At 40.6% G+C, this 17,454-nt stretch overlaps 3 protein-coding genes across 4 annotated transcripts in view; 1 reads left to right on the top strand and 2 right to left on the bottom strand.

Moving 5' to 3' along the window:
- Positions 1–1,475, bottom strand: part of itpr1a (inositol 1,4,5-trisphosphate receptor, type 1a) — a 44,937-nt gene extending 43,462 nt beyond the window's left edge. For both annotated transcript variants that reach the window (XM_062545787.1, XM_062545788.1), the window contains exon 1: positions 1,154–1,475. The gene's annotated coding sequence lies outside the window, so the exon portion shown is untranslated. The remainder of the gene's footprint in view (positions 1–1,153) is intronic.
- A 2,020-nt stretch (positions 1,476–3,495) lies between these two features.
- Positions 3,496–9,619, top strand: sumf1 (sulfatase modifying factor 1). The gene is made up of 9 exons (XM_062545785.1): positions 3,496–3,842; positions 4,237–4,410; positions 4,592–4,666; positions 5,008–5,090; positions 5,899–6,021; positions 6,290–6,404; positions 6,756–6,869; positions 8,683–8,742; positions 9,224–9,619. Exons 1-9 carry the CDS (start codon positions 3,567–3,569, stop codon positions 9,320–9,322), a joined length of 1,119 nt encoding a protein of 372 aa, XP_062401769.1. The 5' UTR covers positions 3,496–3,566; the 3' UTR covers positions 9,323–9,619.
- A 1,480-nt stretch (positions 9,620–11,099) lies between these two features.
- On the bottom strand, positions 11,100–16,848 carry si:dkey-28n18.9 (sorting nexin-5). Its single transcript, XM_062545784.1, has 14 exons — positions 16,690–16,848; positions 15,956–16,051; positions 15,715–15,822; positions 15,371–15,443; positions 14,884–15,011; positions 14,602–14,685; positions 14,092–14,166; positions 13,851–13,881; positions 13,663–13,747; positions 13,533–13,572; positions 13,333–13,419; positions 12,316–12,405; positions 11,675–11,740; positions 11,100–11,568 (listed from the first exon to the last, which is right to left on the bottom strand). The coding sequence occupies exons 1-14, from the start codon at positions 16,690–16,692 to the stop codon at positions 11,425–11,427; spliced, it is 1,110 nt and encodes a 369-aa protein (XP_062401768.1). The 5' UTR covers positions 16,693–16,848; the 3' UTR covers positions 11,100–11,424.
- Between the last annotated feature and the right edge of the window lie 606 nt (positions 16,849–17,454).

Raw genomic sequence — 17,454 nt, 5'->3', positions numbered from 1 at the left:
ATAGTGTTGTTAACACACAAATACACACACCGTTGAACCCACAAGGGAATCCACTGTGCAAGTGTGACGTGTGTACGTTTGTATGTGTGTACATTTGTGTGTGTGTGTGTGTGTGTGTGTGTGTGGGAAGGGGTCCTCAGACTTAGCCATTATTAGCCGACTTATTCAAACATTAACAGGCTGACTGGGTAGGCCTACTTATTTCAACAGTCTTAGATTCATAATACTTAAGACCAACTATAGCAAATACATTAAGCTCTCAGATTCTTTCAGCTCCCAAACTAATAATTCAGGTGATGTTTTCATGCATCTGACAAAATACTGTAATACAAACATCTGTGCATCTGAAGATGAGAATCATTTTTCTGTCTTGACCTAGACTGTTTAGACAAATGCGCATATGAGTAGTTATTTTTACACTCAAAGGTTCACGAAGTTAGAACTTTGGCATGAAGGATATCTGATCAACAGATTAGGATTAGACCTACCTCAGGTGCAACAACTTTTTAACCTCATTAGTAACTTCATTCACTACACAAGAAGAACTATTACGTTGTATAAGTATAGGTGAGTTAAAAGTGAGTTATGTTTAGGCTATAAATTAATTCTTAACGTGTTGTAGGGTATTGTAATATCCGAGGTTACAATCGATTTAAAATCATACTGGCAGCAATGGGATCTTTCACAATTCAAAGTCGAACACACATATTCAACACAATGCTATTACTAGCCTATTAAATGTTGATTTTGAAATATTGATTTGTCTATTCAAACAGCTCAGACAACTGGCATGGCCAACCTGTTGATGGACGTAGCAAATCAGTACACGAGTATACTGATTCAAGACAGCATTGCCTATGAATTCACACTAGGCTACTTCAAATAGAGAGCCTGTGATACGATACCCGATGGTTACTAAAAGACTTAGACTATAATGTCGTTTAGGCTGTAGAAAGACAATAATCAGTTCCTGGGCGCTGTGACTTGCGCCTTGCGCCTCCAATCGAGTTACGGAGCGCAAACTTCATGATTATCGTAATAAATTACCATAGAATGTCGCTATGGATCTACGTTTGAACTTAAATGCACAGGAAACGTATAGATAAGTAACCTAACTCCGTAAAATTTAACAAGTTCTTCATTTCAAACTTACCGAACTTTCTTTCGTTTCAGTGGGAGGGTTCATGCACGGGCGGATGCTCCAGAGCTCGAGCGATAATTTAACATCGGAAAGACCGTTTCCAACATTTCAATTATTCTTTGACTTCACTTGTTAACCTAGAAAATCCGAATACAATCATTTTATGAGTTTGCCTTAAGTTAGAGATATAACTTTGCTGTGAGACCACTCTCTTGCATTTTAGATAGGGAGCGATGACCCCGCACTTTTGTGGGCTGCTCTCAACTCCATGGTCCAGCAGAAAGCTGGAGATCGAGGGGCTGGCGGACGATGTCTAAACAAATCATTTAACTCAGCTCCCTTCGCCACTCTGCCCTCCTGCGTCTCCTTCAGAGCTATTTATAAATCTGCGCCGTACGCTACTCTGGGAAGTGGTGTTTACTCGCAGATACGTTTCACTTGCTGCTATTTTAAACATGCCAGGCTATCTGACTACAAGTCCCATGAAGCCATTGTTTCTTCTGATGGTTGGGGAAGTAACTATTTTCCCAAGTTCATTAATGTGCAATAAGCTACCTTGATTTAAAAGCTATAAGAATGAAATGGGCAGATCAGATTTGGGTTTGACTGAATTGGCTCTCCTCCAATTAAGTTTTATGAAGTAGTAAAATTAATGTCATTAGAAAAAAACAATGAAAGAAATAGGCCTTATCACTCACTGTCTTGACAGCCAACCTCACACATTGAAGTCATGTCTAATGGTATATTACTATCTTCCTGTATTCAGCATGTTGGTAGTCTTCCAATCTGTATAGGTCATGAGAAATACCTAGTTTATTAAAATATTGAGATTTGACTGCTGCAGTCTGACTTTGTGACCATTATGTGTATTGACATGTACCATTCATCTGCAGTTTGGACACTTAACTGCTGTGTGTGAGGTGAGATTCTAGCAGTGTTCCTTTCCAGATCGCAGCTGCTTTGAGATGGACCAATTGATGGCGCCAAGTTGCTATGCAAGTTGCATTCCCTTAGCCCATATACTAGTGGTTCTCAAAGTGTGGGCCAAGTTGCTATGCAAGTTGCATTCCCTTATAGCCCATCCCAGTGGTTCTCAAAGTGTGGGGCTGGCCCCATAAGTGGGGAACAGAGACATGGCAGGTGGAGCGCAAGGAACACGAGGATCTCTTGTGCATTTCTTTACCTTTCTGGTTTGACAAGGAAGTTCATCATAGATTCAAAACACACACAGAGAAACATATGTGTTATAAACAGACTAACTTATGAATTATAATAACATCTTAGTCCAGTGGGCCAAGATGGGAAATGTAATGTGAAGCCCAAATGCGGAAAAACAACAACAACAAAATAACCTAGCATTTGCTGGGTTGATGGGGTCAGGTGGGGCTGGACATTTTTTCAACTCCAAAGTGGGGAATGACAGAAAGTGGTTTGGAATCTTAGAGCATTTTGGAGCAAAATATTACAGTAATCTTGTAGGGATACTTGGCCTAATAGCTTACTACTATTACTATTTTGGGACATCCTGAGAATTAGTCTTTTGGGACATACTATAGAAGCAGGCTACTACATGTCTTAGAGTGCAGGCACTGTGCCCGAATTCGGGCTGGGCTGTTTTAGAATCGAAAATGGGCAATATGATTGCAGAAATATGACATCTTGATTAGTTCAGGTGGATATTTTCTTTGCTTTAAGCTTATAGGAACACTATGGGTTAGGATAGGCACACTACAGAGGTAGTATACCATTACATGCACTATGCACTATCACATCATAAAACTACCATAGAAATGGCGTAGTATTAAAATATTACTACAGCTCTTTTCGCCCTAAGGGTTGAAGTGCCTAATGTAGGCTAAACATTGATTTGGCATGGGTAGACTAACATAAAGTTAATCGCAATTAAATGCAATTAGGAACATAGCAGCACAATGTGTCCCAGTAGGGTATGATAATTTTGAGTCCCCACTCAAACGAATTAAAGCAACCATTAAATAGGCTAGGTTACTATCTTTATTAGCAGGCCTCTGTGGAAGAATTTTCCATTGGTCCTCAGAACACTTGTGTCCTGGTTTTCAGTTTAAGCCTAACTTAAACTGAAAACCTAAACTTTGCCTTTGCCTAACTTTGACTTTGGGTCACTGACCTCATACAAGAAGAATTACATTAAACATAAATTCATGTGAAGGCTACAAACCACAAATGCATATTCATGTGGGTTAATGTGAATTGTGCTAGTCTGGAATAAAATTGTTCTCTAGGCTATTTCTATGTCTAGGCTGAATCATTGCACTTATAGGCTACCAAGCTTTATTTGACAAGGATCAGCTGAGCGGTCACGTGACTCCAAACATCCGCAATCATGGCGCCGTCTTCAGAATCTATGTTAAAAACTTGTAATGTTTTGTGAAGTTTAAACGATACAATGTTGTTTGTAAATTGCATTTTCCTGCTATTTATGTCTGTCCCAGCCGCGTATTGCGAAACTGAACAGCCCAGTTTTGCTTCGAATTCAGAATCTGCGAAAATAACAACAGAAACGGGACGTTCGAGTTGTGGCTGTGATGCATTAAAAAGGGATGTTGGTGTCGATATTGGCGAGGAAGCACCTTTGCATCTTGAAGACCCCGCAGCAAAATATTCTAAAGAGGCCAATAAAGAAAAGGATGACCATTCTAATGAGCAAGACATTCGCAGCAAGGTTGGATTTTTATCTTCATTTTAGCCTACAGGTTGATCGCAGTCTAGACACTCAGCTTCGTGATCAAACTGAGAGTAACCTTCTAAAAAAGTTAGCAGCAGTGTTATTTATGCATCAAAACTCTCTAGCCTAGGCTACTGTATTAAACTGTTCAAGACAAAGGCATCGAGTTCCTCGCATTTCACGGCAGCACATAGGATGAGGAGGACCACTGTTCTACTACGCCAGCCTACTAAAATAGCGCGCGTCCTCTGCAACGCTGAATAAGAAATTGCAGGGTTTTTATAGCGCTATGGTCAGTGACTGGCACAGTAATTTCAAAGATAGGCTATCTCATTTATTCATTTAGTCATTGTCATTCTCTCATCCATCCCCTCTCTCGATATCTCTGCAGATGGTGCTACTTGATTCATCTTGGTTCTTCATGGGCACCGATGACCCAGCTATTCCACCTGATGGAGAAGGCCCCCAAAGGCGGGTGTGGGTTGACTCTTTCTTCATCGAAGAACATGAGGTCACCAACCAACAGTTCCAACATTTCATCAACCAAACTGGCTATGTCACAGAGGTAATATAGTAGGCCTATGTAAATGATCTTTGTAAATTAACTTGAATCATGTAGCAAAGATTTCAGAGATTCTCTCTCTCTCTCGCTCTCGCTCTCGCTCTTTCTCTCTTTCTCTCTTTCTCTCTCTCTCTCTCTCTCTCTCTCTCTCTCTCTCTCTCTCTCACACACACCCTTATTCCAGGCTGAGCGTTTTGGAGATTCCTTTGTGTTTGAAGAAATGTTGACTGAAGAGTTGAAAAGCACAATTGCACAAGCGGTGAGAAATGTCTTTGCCACACAGTTTTTTTTTTTTTTCATCCAAATGGCTCTGTGCTTTTGTGTGTATGTAGGCTACTAAACAGTCAGCAACTGTGCATGTATCAGTTTGCATGTGGAAGTTGAACAATTGTACATGCACATTTGCTTCCGGACGTACATTGACATAAAACAGATGACCACTTCTTGTTTCAAATTCATTTGATTGGTCATATGGAGAAAAGAGAAAAGATTAGACACACCTGCTGTTCCCACTTGATGGTTCTCGACTCCTTAATCAGTATGCAATATGATGGTTATGCATTCCTTCCTGCCCTAATGGCCGGTGTGTAACATCTGCAGGTGGCTGCTGCCCCCTGGTGGTTGCCAGTGAAGGGCGCGAGCTGGAGACACCCTGAGGGTCCAGGTTCATCCATTTCAGACAGGTAGCTGCTACAGTTGAATATAAACTCCTAACACTTACAACTTCTTGAAATGAGAATCTGACGTGTCCTATAACTTGTACCAAAGATATGTCCTGTATCTAGTGCCAAGATACGTTACTAATGCGTCCTATATGTAGTGCCAAAGATACTTGTATCAACTGTCTCTGCTAGTGCCAAGTCACTGAACATAATCAGGTATGCCATTCACAGCTCTTGGATGATGGAATGTACTTCTCTATGAACACCCATCTCAGGATTATTAACTATTCAGCTGTTTAGAACCAAATGTATGGCTTGTAGCCCCTATGTGAAATTGTCTATTTTTCTGCATTTTTTTACCCGCATGTTGTATAAATGCGCATACAACATAAATATACAGAAATGTATAAGTGAAACAGTGAAACTTAGATGTTGTTTGTAGAAGTATTCCTGATTATGTTTCTAGGTTGGTGTGCTTGGGTTTTCTAACTTGTAACAGTTGTAAATGAGCACCACTAGGTGACACTAGGTGTTCACTTTGTAGTAATAGGGGTGTAAAGTGATGTGTAACAGGCTGTTCCACCCCTGGAAGATCTGTACAAACATGAAGACGGCTTTTGATTACATTTTCAATCAATAGTGTCAGTAAACTGCAGTTGATTTTTAAATTTTTTTTGACAGACATTTTCCAGTTGATAATTATCAGAGCTCAATTATGTCACAGTCTCTCACCCTCTCTCTCTCTCTCTCTCTCTCTCTCTCTCTCTCACACTCTCTCTCTCTCTCTCTTTTTCTCTTTTTCTCTTTCTCTCTTCTTCTGTATGTTTAGGCTGAATCACCCTGTTTTGCACACGTCATGGAATGACGCCCAGGCCTACTGTAAGTGGGCCAAGCGCAGGTTGCCCACTGAAGCTGAATGGGAATATGCCTGTAGGGGAGGATTACAGGACAGGTGTGTGTGTATACCGTGTGCGTGTGCGTGTGCGTGTGGGTGTGTGTGTGTGTGTGTGTGTGTGTGTGCGTGCATTCGTGTGTTTAAGTTGTGTTTTATTCAGGAGTTTGCTTTCTGGTGTCTTTGCACCTGTATGTGCTGATTGGTGCTGGTTAGTGAGGTTCCCCTTTCACTGCAAAGCACTTTTGGTGCTATGATAAAGCTAGATAAATGCAAGTTATTGCTGTTGATTTATTTCAATGTGAATGTATAACTCCTGTTGTTTCAGACTGTACCCTTGGGGAAATAAACTGCTGCCGAAAGGAGAACACTTTGCTAACCTGTGGCAAGGTGACTTCCCTCTTAAGAACACAGGAGACGATGGCTACGTTGGCACCTCCCCGGTGAGATTAAGCCTGCTGCACCAACATGACAGTGCAGATACATGTGTAAATATTGTTTGCCCTCACACACCACCGCCGCAGACCCACAGCTATTTGAAATATCAAAACTGAACTATAAAAACTATACAATTCAACTTAAAACATTTTTTTTTTTTTTTTTTAAACTAGAACAAAACTAGAAAACAGTAAGCCCCGAGAGGCTGTAGGTTATACTGATTTTAGGCACGTTGCTTGTTTTCTAAATAGTTCTAAACTGTTACTACTGTACATACTGAATATACTGATGACATAAAATAAAGGCACAACAACAAGAAATGTAAGGATTTATAGAGCATTTGTTTTCTTTTGCAGGTGATGTCATTTCCTGCTAATGGTTATGGTCTGTATGAAATGGTGGGAAATGCGTGGGAGTGGACTGCCGACTGGTGGACTGTACATCACACACCAGAGGAGAAACGCAATCCGGTGAGACATGTGTACACACACACACACACACACACACACACACACACACACACACACACACACACACACACACACACACACACACACACACACACACACACACACACACACACACAGGCGGTATACTATGCATTAAGGGAGACCAAATGTACATGATCTTGGGTAAGTTCCTGCCATTATATGCACAAATTCAAGAGCACACAGGGTGATATGATTGTTTTTGGAATTGAGTATTCTAGCGATTATTTCATAGATTAATCGAGAAATGGGACAAAAAATAATTTGGTGTTATTAAGTGCAATTTATTCATTATGCACAACAAATGTCTGTAAACTAGCCCTAGTCACTTAAAAGTAAATTAAAGGTGCTTTAGGCTAAAACAATTTTTGTCACTCACAGCAAACCCTCACCATCCTCTAGCTGTCTGTGCCTTGAATACACTGTAAAAAAATGCAGTCTCTGGACCAACCTGGGCCATAAAAACATAGCAAACTCTTCCAGCAAATCATCAACAAGATATGTGTTGAGGAGAGTTTCAATTGCACAGGAGGGAGGGGGAGGGGGAGGGAGTAGCGAGCGAGCTCTCTAGCTCTCTGTTTTGATTGAACATCAACAGAAGTGGCGTTAGCATTGTTTAGAGCGGCTTTAATATATCTGTTTTATGTAGATTTGTGTTATACTACAATACAGTGCAGTACTTTAATATGTTCATGTCCAAAACACTGCATTTCTGCTGTAAAGTACAGCAGGCTACTATGCAGAACAATGTTTGAGTGTTTTTGTCACTTTGGGGGGACAGGCTGGTTGGAACTGCCCATCTCAATGAGGTATGTTAATGGTATGTGCTTCAGACTGAGTTACTGCATGCACAGAGACAAGAAGGATATGTATCATCTACTGTAACTCTGGGGGAGATGCTGAATAAGATCATTTTCCAGAATTCCTTTAAAAACTGGATGGTTTTGACTCAGAAGTTGAATCATCATTGACGTGCTGTTGTGATACGCCAGTTCTGCTTTGCTGTGGTCACATTGTACATTGTACACTTTGGACATTCTCTGCTTTTTATAGACAGTTTCTTGGCTCTGTCATCACGCTAGCTTTATTATGAAAGTGTGGGTGTCAGTGAAAACAGTCTTGTAGAAATGGGTGAAGCAATGATCCCTGGGCTTAGCAGGCCACATAGCTGATAGGAATTAAACAAAGCTTCGAGGCAGAGAATTTTCCTCTATCATTTATTGTAATCGAATTATTCAAGTTACTTGAGTAATCGTTTCAGCCCTACTATTAAACAAAATAATAAATTTTTTCTCATTTTCAAGTCCCATTCTATCTTATGCCATTGAGGTTTAAACAAATTACAACCAAAACTATAATAATCATATGAACATAAAACTGTGCATTGGTATAGAAAATAAGTCCAGATATGGCAAGGTCAAAAAACTTTGTGCAACATCTGCATGTGCTTTATGGGTATACCTTTGTATGGTTATATTACCATGGTGATGGTATGGTTATATTACCATGGTGAATGCAAGAATGCATTCAGAGGAGCCTAAAGAGAGATGAGGGATGGGGGAATGATGATGCCAATTGGGTAGGGATTCAAAAATGGCGAAAAAAAGAGTTCTCTTGTAAAAAAAAGTGTTATAGCGTAGTCTTCACACCAGCTTGTTGGGTACCTAAACGTATATTATTACAGCCTTGGACACACACCCACACACATACACATACACATGCACACGCACGCACGCACACACAAACTTGCTTTGTATTTCGTATGTTGACTTATTATATGTCATTCAATCTACAGACAGGACCAGCCTCAGGTACAGACCGAGTGAAGAAAGGAGGCTCATACATGTGTCACAAGGTACACCATTTCTGTCTGCTGACATGCCTCATAACATCTCTCAAAGTCCACCTCGTCATAGACGTTGACTCATGGCGAATGATTAAATCTGCCAATGTGTAACAATTTCTTCCATCTTACTCACCCTTGCCTCCCTCTCTTCTCTCTCTCTCTCTCTCTGTCACCTTCCTGTTTTTTTTCCTCTTCTATCACGCCTTCTACACTCACTTCTCCCTTCTTTCCACTTTCTTTCTTTCTTGCTATTCAAGTGAGCCTTATTGGCACGACACGTATAGTTTGCTTCACCACAGCAGTGCATTAAAAACACAAAGGTTACAAGCAAAATGAATGACAAACAAGATACGGCAAACGTGGATACATTATACATTCATGAATCTCTGTCTCTGTCTCTCTCTCTCTCTCTGTGTCTCTTTCTCTCTCTCTCTCTCTCTCTCTCTCTCTCTCTCTCTCTGTCTCTCTCTCTCTCTCTCTCTCTGTCTAGTCTTACTGTTACAGATACAGATGTGCTGCCCGCAGCCAGAACACTCCTGACAGCTCGGCCTCCAACCTGGGCTTCCGCTGTGTGGGGAGCCCTGTCTGAACTCTTCCCCCCCGCTCAGAGAGCGCTCGCCAGCTAACGAACCTCAGGTGCCCAGGCCCATGCAGAGGGTCTCTCTGTTGGAATGGCAGAGGTCATGCTGTCTCAAAGCATGCTGGTAAGCACAGAGGAGACTCTGGACAAGGAGGGTATTGCATGTCCAAAAACTTCAGATAACAGAAGCACCTTGGAGGGGAAAATACTTTTTCGGGGGGATACAGGATAATGTCCTGTAATGTACAGGATAAGATGTTTTCAATGTGTGTCTTCAGTTTATGGGTAAACCCTTAACCCCAAATTGAGGTCTGGTAAAAGTAAACTGATTTATTTTGATATTTGTTGAATAAATACAAGTTATTAATTAGCCTTCTGTCTTGTGTTGTGATCTTCAGTAAACATGTGTCTCCTTATATGGCTATACACGTTCAAAAACATTGTCTGATGGCTCAAAATGGGAAGGAGGATTGAGAAAGATAGACGATGAAAAGGAGGAAGTGAGGCTGAAGCTTTCAGTATATAGTTAGAAAGGTGTTGCAACTGTCATGGTTGTGTGGCATTAGCCAAAAGAGCACACTGAATTCTTAAAGCCACAAGCAGCCCTCAGAATGTCACTTAGGCTGAATTAATGTGAATCGGATGTGTGGGGGACCATGTATGACCATGACACCATGTTATCATGTGCTATTTGTGAAGCTTGTAGTGATAAATGTTGACCGATTCCTCTGAACTGGTGGTTTATGACCTGGTTTGTCCTGTTATTCTTGCTGCAACCTAAAATGTGTTTGCTGACATGGCTTCTGAGAGATGTTACACTGGACCTTTTATGTTCAGATTAACAACTGTATCGTCCCCTTGAAATTGTAAAGTTCTATCTGCGTTCTGAGATATTGAGCTTCAAAGTTTCAGAATTCCGTACAATCAGACCACTTCACACTGTTCACGTCACAGAAAAGGTATGTCCATGTCGGGACCAGAAAGCTTTCCATCCCATTGAATTGTGTGCGTATATTGACTGAAACATCAAGAAAAATACTTACTGCTTTTTTTTGTTCTCTACCCATTATGTTATCAGCTCGGAATCAGGCAGACAGTCACCATTAGATAAGACTATTTTACTAAGGTACGGTTCGCAGCCCTTGAGTAACAATGACACACAATGACAGACAATGAGTGCAGACCTTGACAACTCAACATGCCAGTCTATTAGCTGCGCCATTTTTCTGACTTCATGCTGTGCGCACACCCAACCTAAGCTTTGGATGATTACAAACACTGAAGGGGGTCTATACTGATGAGTGGAACAAGCCTCTTTAGATACAGCATCCAAAAATGCATACAACTTCAATAAACACCTCAACATTATCAAGTTGTCACAGAATAAGATTATGTCAATAACTCAATTTTGAAAACTGTCAGAACCTTGGTTGACTCAAACTTTAGTGGACCAAGTCCCCCTTGGTATTGGGAGCACAGTCTTAGTTTCATAGCTTGCTTGTATGTCCTTTACACACACTTTTTTTGCACTTCTGGTTAGACTCAAAGTGCGCTTTGTTGTCTTTGTTCTTGTACTCTGTACAGTGACGGTTTAATCTAATAATAATTCTAAGGGGACGATACGTATGACATCAGAGGCCCTTAACATGCGCAACATAGAGGTTATTTTAATGAGGGAAATGCTTAACATCTTTAAATAAACCTGCATTTGGGCCTTTTCATGCCTGAAAAGGATTTAAAAGGGACTTGAGGCTCATTTACATGCGGGAAAAGACCAAGCAAAAAACATTTCTCAGTTGCATTTATTCTGTTAATTTCTGTGTGTTGTGGATGTCATCCCAGCAGTTCATCTGACATCAAACAATTTAGTGTGAAATGCAGTGTAAACAGCAACCACAAGATTCCTTGTGGAAATAACATTTATTAATCTAAGTAAAAAAACACAGACTTGTAATAGCCTTGGTCAGCACAAAATGACAACAAGAAAATGTGCAAGGGCTTGTTTATAAAGTGGTCACCAAAAATACACTGACTGACACTTCCCTTATATATTTGAATGTTTTACTTGTTTTGCCCTTCACTCATTTCCTGTTTGTGTTGTGACAGTTGTGTCAGTCACACTGCAGTTGTTCGCAGGCCTCCAGCTGCCTGGAGAGGAGCTCATGGGTTTCACGCGCAGTGTGGAGCTGCTTCTCACACCAATCAACCAGACAGCTTCTCAGCAGAGTCACCCGGGACTTGTTGAAGCGCCCAATCTGAGTAACACAGCAGTAGAAAGGGCATAGTGATGAGACACATGGGTAAAATAAGTCCTGCGAAACTGACATATGGCGATAAAGTGTGGTAACCGTTTGGCCTCACCTCCTCTTTGGCAATAGAGGAGAGGTTTTCAAAATCTTTCTGAATCACTTTTTTCACTTCTTCCATCTTCAGTGAGAGAGGGAGAGAAAGAGAGCAAGTGGAAAGAAATTAAGGAACTGAAATTTTGATTCCTGATCACAGCAAGACTGTGGTCTGATGCGTGGGATTGGAAATGCTTTGAATTGTAAAATTTTGTGTGTGTGTTTGAAATGTAAATTAAGCATGGCCATTTAATCAAATAATACATTTCTGTTTAAAGCAACACAATATTTATGCCCCTTGTTGTCAATATTCAACTTAATATTAAGACTTATTCACAGTTTGTCAAAAAATGACTAAAATGGTCATGACCTTGCGTGAGTAAAAACGTTTCATAGTACAATATCAAACAAGAGGTGGTCCTTGAGTGGACACAGGACCCAAAACTGCTCCAGATGTGCAGATTAGCGCCTTGCATGGCGTCCTCGTCCATCGGTATATGAGTGTGTGTGAATGGTTAATGTGAGGCATAACATTGTAAAGCGCTTAGAGAGTTTAGAGGAGTAGAAAAGGGCTACATGTATGCGGTCGATTTACCATTAATATATAACTGTCAAAATGGCCACAAAAGCACCAGTGTGTCCATACAATAACATGCTTACAATAGCCTTCTTGTTGGGTTTGGCCTTTTCTGCACTCTTGGTGGCTGTCTCCAACTCTACCAATTTGCAAGTTCTTCTGAAAAGCATATCCTACAGTACCAAAAAGATGATAAATACAGAATAATATGACACAGTTATATGATGTAGGCCTATATACTGTACACTAACCTTGAAATTCATATATTCAATTTGATCTGTCAAGATGTCTTTTTTACAAACACCCAACATTTTGGGAAACTAGCTTATTCACTGTCTCCCTGAAAGTCAGATAAGATGATAAACACCCTTCTCCTCTTTGAGTGTGCTTTGAGTTTGAGTCTGATGCACCCACCGCTAGCATAGCTTAGCATAGTTCATTGAGGTAGGCAGCTACCAACTAACCTATAGCACCCAAATCTGAAAAAAGGACTCCATTTTCACATTTACATATTGTGACTTGTAAGGGGACTAATGGTGGGTGCTACACACTGATTGCTGCATACACAGAGATGGGAATGGTATGTATCATCTTATCTACTGTAACTATTGGGGAGACAGTGAATATAATTCCCCAAAATGTCTGTGTGTTCCTTTAAACTTTGCCTGGAAGGCCAGTATTCAATAGTCCTTTAACTGGTGTTTTGTAAATGGGTGCTGTATTTGTGTTTCTCAGGCTGGTCAGTGGTCAGGGTTTCACACTTCTCTTTCTCGCTTGTTTTTCTTGCAAGAAATAGCACTAATTCCTGATAACAGCATTTCTCAGATTTTTTTTTTTTTTTTTTTTTTAAACCACAACTAGTGTCGACGCCCCTGGTTGTGCAATATAACACCTTTTTCATATGCAATTACAAACATGAGAAATTAAACAGAAATGAAATGGCCTTGGGATAACCTGATGATGTTGCACTGAAACAGGGATACGGGTTCCCTAAAACTGCCATTTGCTTCTGCAAGTCATTTAAGTTAATAACATCTAACAACAATTGTGTGATAAAACTCAGTCAAAATATTTGAAGAGTATCCATGAGACTTTTAAACCTTCTTAGCCTCTTGGCCACGGTATTCCATGTCTAGGCCCAGCCCCAGGGTGGACACATTATTGTCAGACACTTTCTCACAATTCCTCTGCGAACAAAAGCATACAAGAAAACTAGCACACACTTCTCAAATAAAATCTCTATCACTGAATATTAGCATAAGTACAAACAATATTGGACAAAACACAAATCATAGCCTACCTTAACTGTATCAATTACTTCTGAGAGCTTCATACATATCCTGCCAACAACCATATGAATGCACTGGTTAGGGTGATTGTCATTGATTGTTTCAGTAGGTATTTGGTTTCTGTCTTACTGTCAACCTTACTTGGAGAAGTTTGCTGCGTCAGGGTCATCCTGGTGCACACACAAATGGAGAGAGGTGGAAAGATGCCCGCAGGCTACTGCTAACTCTGGAACATGAATAAAATACTCACACAGGGAAAAATGTGCCTTGTCAGAAATACCCAATTGCTACTTGTCTGCTGTTAATATTTGTGTGATCTTTTTTCTTACTTTGCTCTGTTAGTACGACCTCAAGGAATTTCTGGAAGAGATACACATAACAACAAACCGAAAAGTGAAACTTAAACACATAAACTACAGGTATGTTTGCATAATGTAATCAAAATTGTATAAGAGACAAGATGTGATCATATCTATAGGTCGCCTAAAATATTTAAATTCATGTTCCCACCACTTACATGGGTTGACCATATTTGGGAGGAGAGAGCAGAAAGAGAAGGTCAAGTCTTACCTCAGTGGCAGCCTTACTGAAATGAGTCGTGTTCAAAATGTTATTCCTCTCATTTTGAAAGAAATCATCAAGATCCTAAAAGGTATGAAATCAATCATAGGGTCATCCGGTGTGTGATCACAGTGTATTTGAAACTATTTCTAGAAATGGCTTGGTTGCTGTTACAGTTTAAATTTATTTTGGCATATGAACATGAACTTGGTATGCTTGGTTGTTGTGCTTTCTTGGGTCCAACAGCTTTGCTCATTGCATCTAACTGCGTTGGGTTCAACAGCATAGTAAAAACACCTCTGCTATTTGTGCAAGCATTGCTATGCCTTTTGGTGTTTTAAGCCCCCAACGTTATTTGCAGATACAGTAGTGCTGCATGGAAGGCACTAGGGTTAGGCAAGGATTAGGGTCAGGGTTAGAGTTAAAGGTTAGGGTTAGGGCTGCCTTGACGTCGACGGTGGGGGCTTAAAACACCATCGAGCCATCCCCGCATAGGCTTGTGAATCTAAACGGTTGTACCTTGTGGTTCTCTTTCCTCATCTCCTCCATGGCGTGACTGAGTCGACTGAAAATGCCCTTATGCACACGTTGTTTCCCTGGAGGCTGAAGAGCACATATCTCATTCAGGACAGGAAGCAGGTATAGTTAAATGATGACACATCAGAGCAGTTTGATCATTAGAGAGTTAAAGGTTAGCTTTGCTTTCAAGGAAATTTTGTGACATCCCCACTAGCTTATTAGCATATGTGGATACAGATTAAGAACAGTAGGAAGGTTTACAGTATAGTATATGTGATTCACCTCTGAATTTGTCAGGAGATTGTCCAGGGCCTTGTTCTTGCCGAGAGTGCTGTGACTGGCCACTTGCTGCAGATAAATCTCCAGGGCTTTGCAATAGGACTTCCAGTCCTCTCCCAGGGCCAGGAAACCTGGTGGATGCACAGATAGGGCCCACAGGCTTGGGTTCAGACAGGCTAGTGGCAGAGCCAGTTCTTCTGCTTCCCAACCTGCTTAGAAGATCCGCTCATACATGCTTGGCCACTGCACTGCACTCTGTGCTTGGCCACAGCAATTTGTATGGTTTAGGAGGACAGGTGCATCCGTATCAGCATCAGTAGACCCACAATCTCCCTGGTCCACTTACAGTATGTCTGATACCTCATTTACCACATCTGTTTCAAACCATAGAATGTTACTGAAGTATGCCTGAACTGCCTATATAAGCAACAAAGTTTTAATCAACAGGGCCTGTATGTGTATAGATATGTAGCTCATGTGTGCTGCCTACCGAGTTGCTTCAGGGCTTTGACTTGTGCTTGAGACTGAGAAGATGATAGTGGTTTTCCTGGGAGCGGTGGGAACTATGAAATAGAGATGTAAAAGATGTAAATACTTATATCAAGTACTCGGCCATACGCCGACAGTACTCGGTGACAGTAACAGATGTCTATTATTATATGTGAAAAATTGCCGGAATTCCCCTTTAACTGTTTTAAAGTTACAGACAACATTCACTAATTATTAGCAGCAGACATGACATATCCTGTGCCAGGGCTACAGTGTTAGGAATTCCCTGACCAAACATTAGGATATGAAGTTTTAGGGCAGACATAAGGGTGACAAAGCACTGACTATGATCCCCTGAAGTCCAGACACATCCTCTTGATTGAACAGACTCTGCTGCAGCCACTCGAAGTCCTCGAACGTGCGGCAAACACAGACCCCCACGTCACTGTTCAGCTACACAGCACGTGGAAAGAGTGGAACATGAGAGGGGAAAAGGGGTTTGATTAAAAGATGTGGAGATACCAATGCAGGCATGAGATTGTATTGGGCATTAGGGGCATGGGTTGGGATGGGAGGTTTGGCTGACCTTCTGAGAGGTGATGGTGAAGATGAGGGCATCTCCATCGGCAGTGACCTCCGTGACCCTGATGCTGTCTGCACTAACACTCAGGCCTGACTCCCCCTGGAACCAACAGGCATCCATACACAACAGCACAGTAAGAGTCCAGAGGGATATACATATTCATAACAATGTACATGACAATGTGTAAAATAAATAACAAATGTATGCATGTATTATCCAGGTGATTAAAAACAACACTTTGACAGGAACATCACACACTACCACACACAGAGTTAAGTCCTTAACTGCGATAAGATCATAATAATTTGAGTCCAACATTTAAAAGTCACTTAGTAGAATGCCAAAGGTTTTATTAAACCTGAAATGTTTATTATACTGTCATTACAGCATTTCAGGAATTATAGAATTAAATGACAGGAATGAGATGACTTCAAGTCCATATTGAAGAGGAACAATGAAGATGAAACTAACAACACAGTGGCATGTAGCTATTCCAACTTCTGTTTTACTGCCATGCTGGCAGAATGAATGACTATAATTATGATTAAATCAACTCAACTAAACTTTTAAATTGAGTTTTGTTAAAAACAGATTTGACATAATCATTAAAACACTGAACATTTATGTTCACATAAAGTGATTCTACAGTACTCTGTAGTATCATCATAGGATAACTGTCATGTGACCTGCTGATGACCACAAGCTGTAAAGCTGAAAATACATCTTTATACTCTTACCATTGTTTTCCTTTGTAGATATGTCTTAATGCCGCCTCAAGAAATCCTTTTTCATGTGATCTTTAAGTTCTTCACCTTTTGAAAGTCCTCCGATAGAAGAGAATTCCACACAGAATGAGAATTCCACAGCGTAAAACGCAGTCATCAAAAACGGTCTGAGCTGACAGGATTTCCTTTAGGTCGAAGGTCACCGTGGCCTCATAAATGTGTTTTCTGGAAGAGCGAAAAAAGGGAAAGAGAGGCACAGAGGGTTACTGAGTAACAGTTATTTTTCAAACGCACTAAGAGCACCACTGCATGGTTTATTCTGTCTCTAACAAACATGGTGGAAGATATAGTCATGCTTTTATCTTTAGAAAAGTATTGGAATGTGTATATGTTTACAGTTTTTACGATTGCAATTCTGAACCCAGATAAGTAGGTCAAATGTAGTGTATTCAAATATCATGACAGCGCATCCCATTCAAATCAATTAAGTGAACATCATTTCCATTACAGCAAGCAGTGGGGCTTTGCTTTGGTGATGCCATGAAAAAGAACAGACATGATAACGTTGAACAAAATGTTATACACTACTGGACGTTTTTACATTCTGATTATTCACATGCATGTGGATAAATCACACATAACAATTCTATGTAGTCCTGCATGCATGATCTTGTTGCAATACATTCTAACAAGCAGTAGAATACAGCAATGGATAGTTTTGCAGAACAGTGGCGAGACCAGAATATTTTAAATGGGTCAACTTTTGTGACAATTGTG

Source organism: Sardina pilchardus, chromosome 9 (genome assembly GCF_963854185.1).
Source record: "Sardina pilchardus chromosome 9, fSarPil1.1, whole genome shotgun sequence".
NCBI lineage: Eukaryota > Metazoa > Chordata > Actinopteri > Clupeiformes > Clupeidae > Sardina > Sardina pilchardus.
The sequence above is the reverse complement of the archived record's forward strand: the minus strand, read 5'-3'. Positions and strand labels throughout refer to the sequence as shown.

Excerpts from the sequence above, each read along its gene's own strand:
- si:dkey-28n18.9 (XM_062545784.1), bottom strand. Across the intron at positions 15,012-15,370 it reads CAAAGCCCTGAAGCAACTCG|GTTTCCTGGCCCTGGGAGAG; the intron begins GTAGGCAGCACA and ends TGCATCCACCAG. Across the intron at positions 14,167-14,601 it reads TGAGGAAAGAGAACCACAAG|GATCTTGATGATTTCTTTCA; the intron begins GTACAACCGTTT and ends CATACCTTTTAG.
- sumf1 (XM_062545785.1), top strand. The coding sequence starts at position 3,567 with ATGTTGTTTGTAAATTGCATTTTCCTGCTATTTATGTCTGTCCCAGCC. Across the intron at positions 5,091-5,898 it reads GGTTCATCCATTTCAGACAG|GCTGAATCACCCTGTTTTGC; the intron begins GTAGCTGCTACA and ends CTGTATGTTTAG. Across the intron at positions 6,870-8,682 it reads CAGAGGAGAAACGCAATCCG|ACAGGACCAGCCTCAGGTAC; the intron begins GTGAGACATGTG and ends TTCAATCTACAG.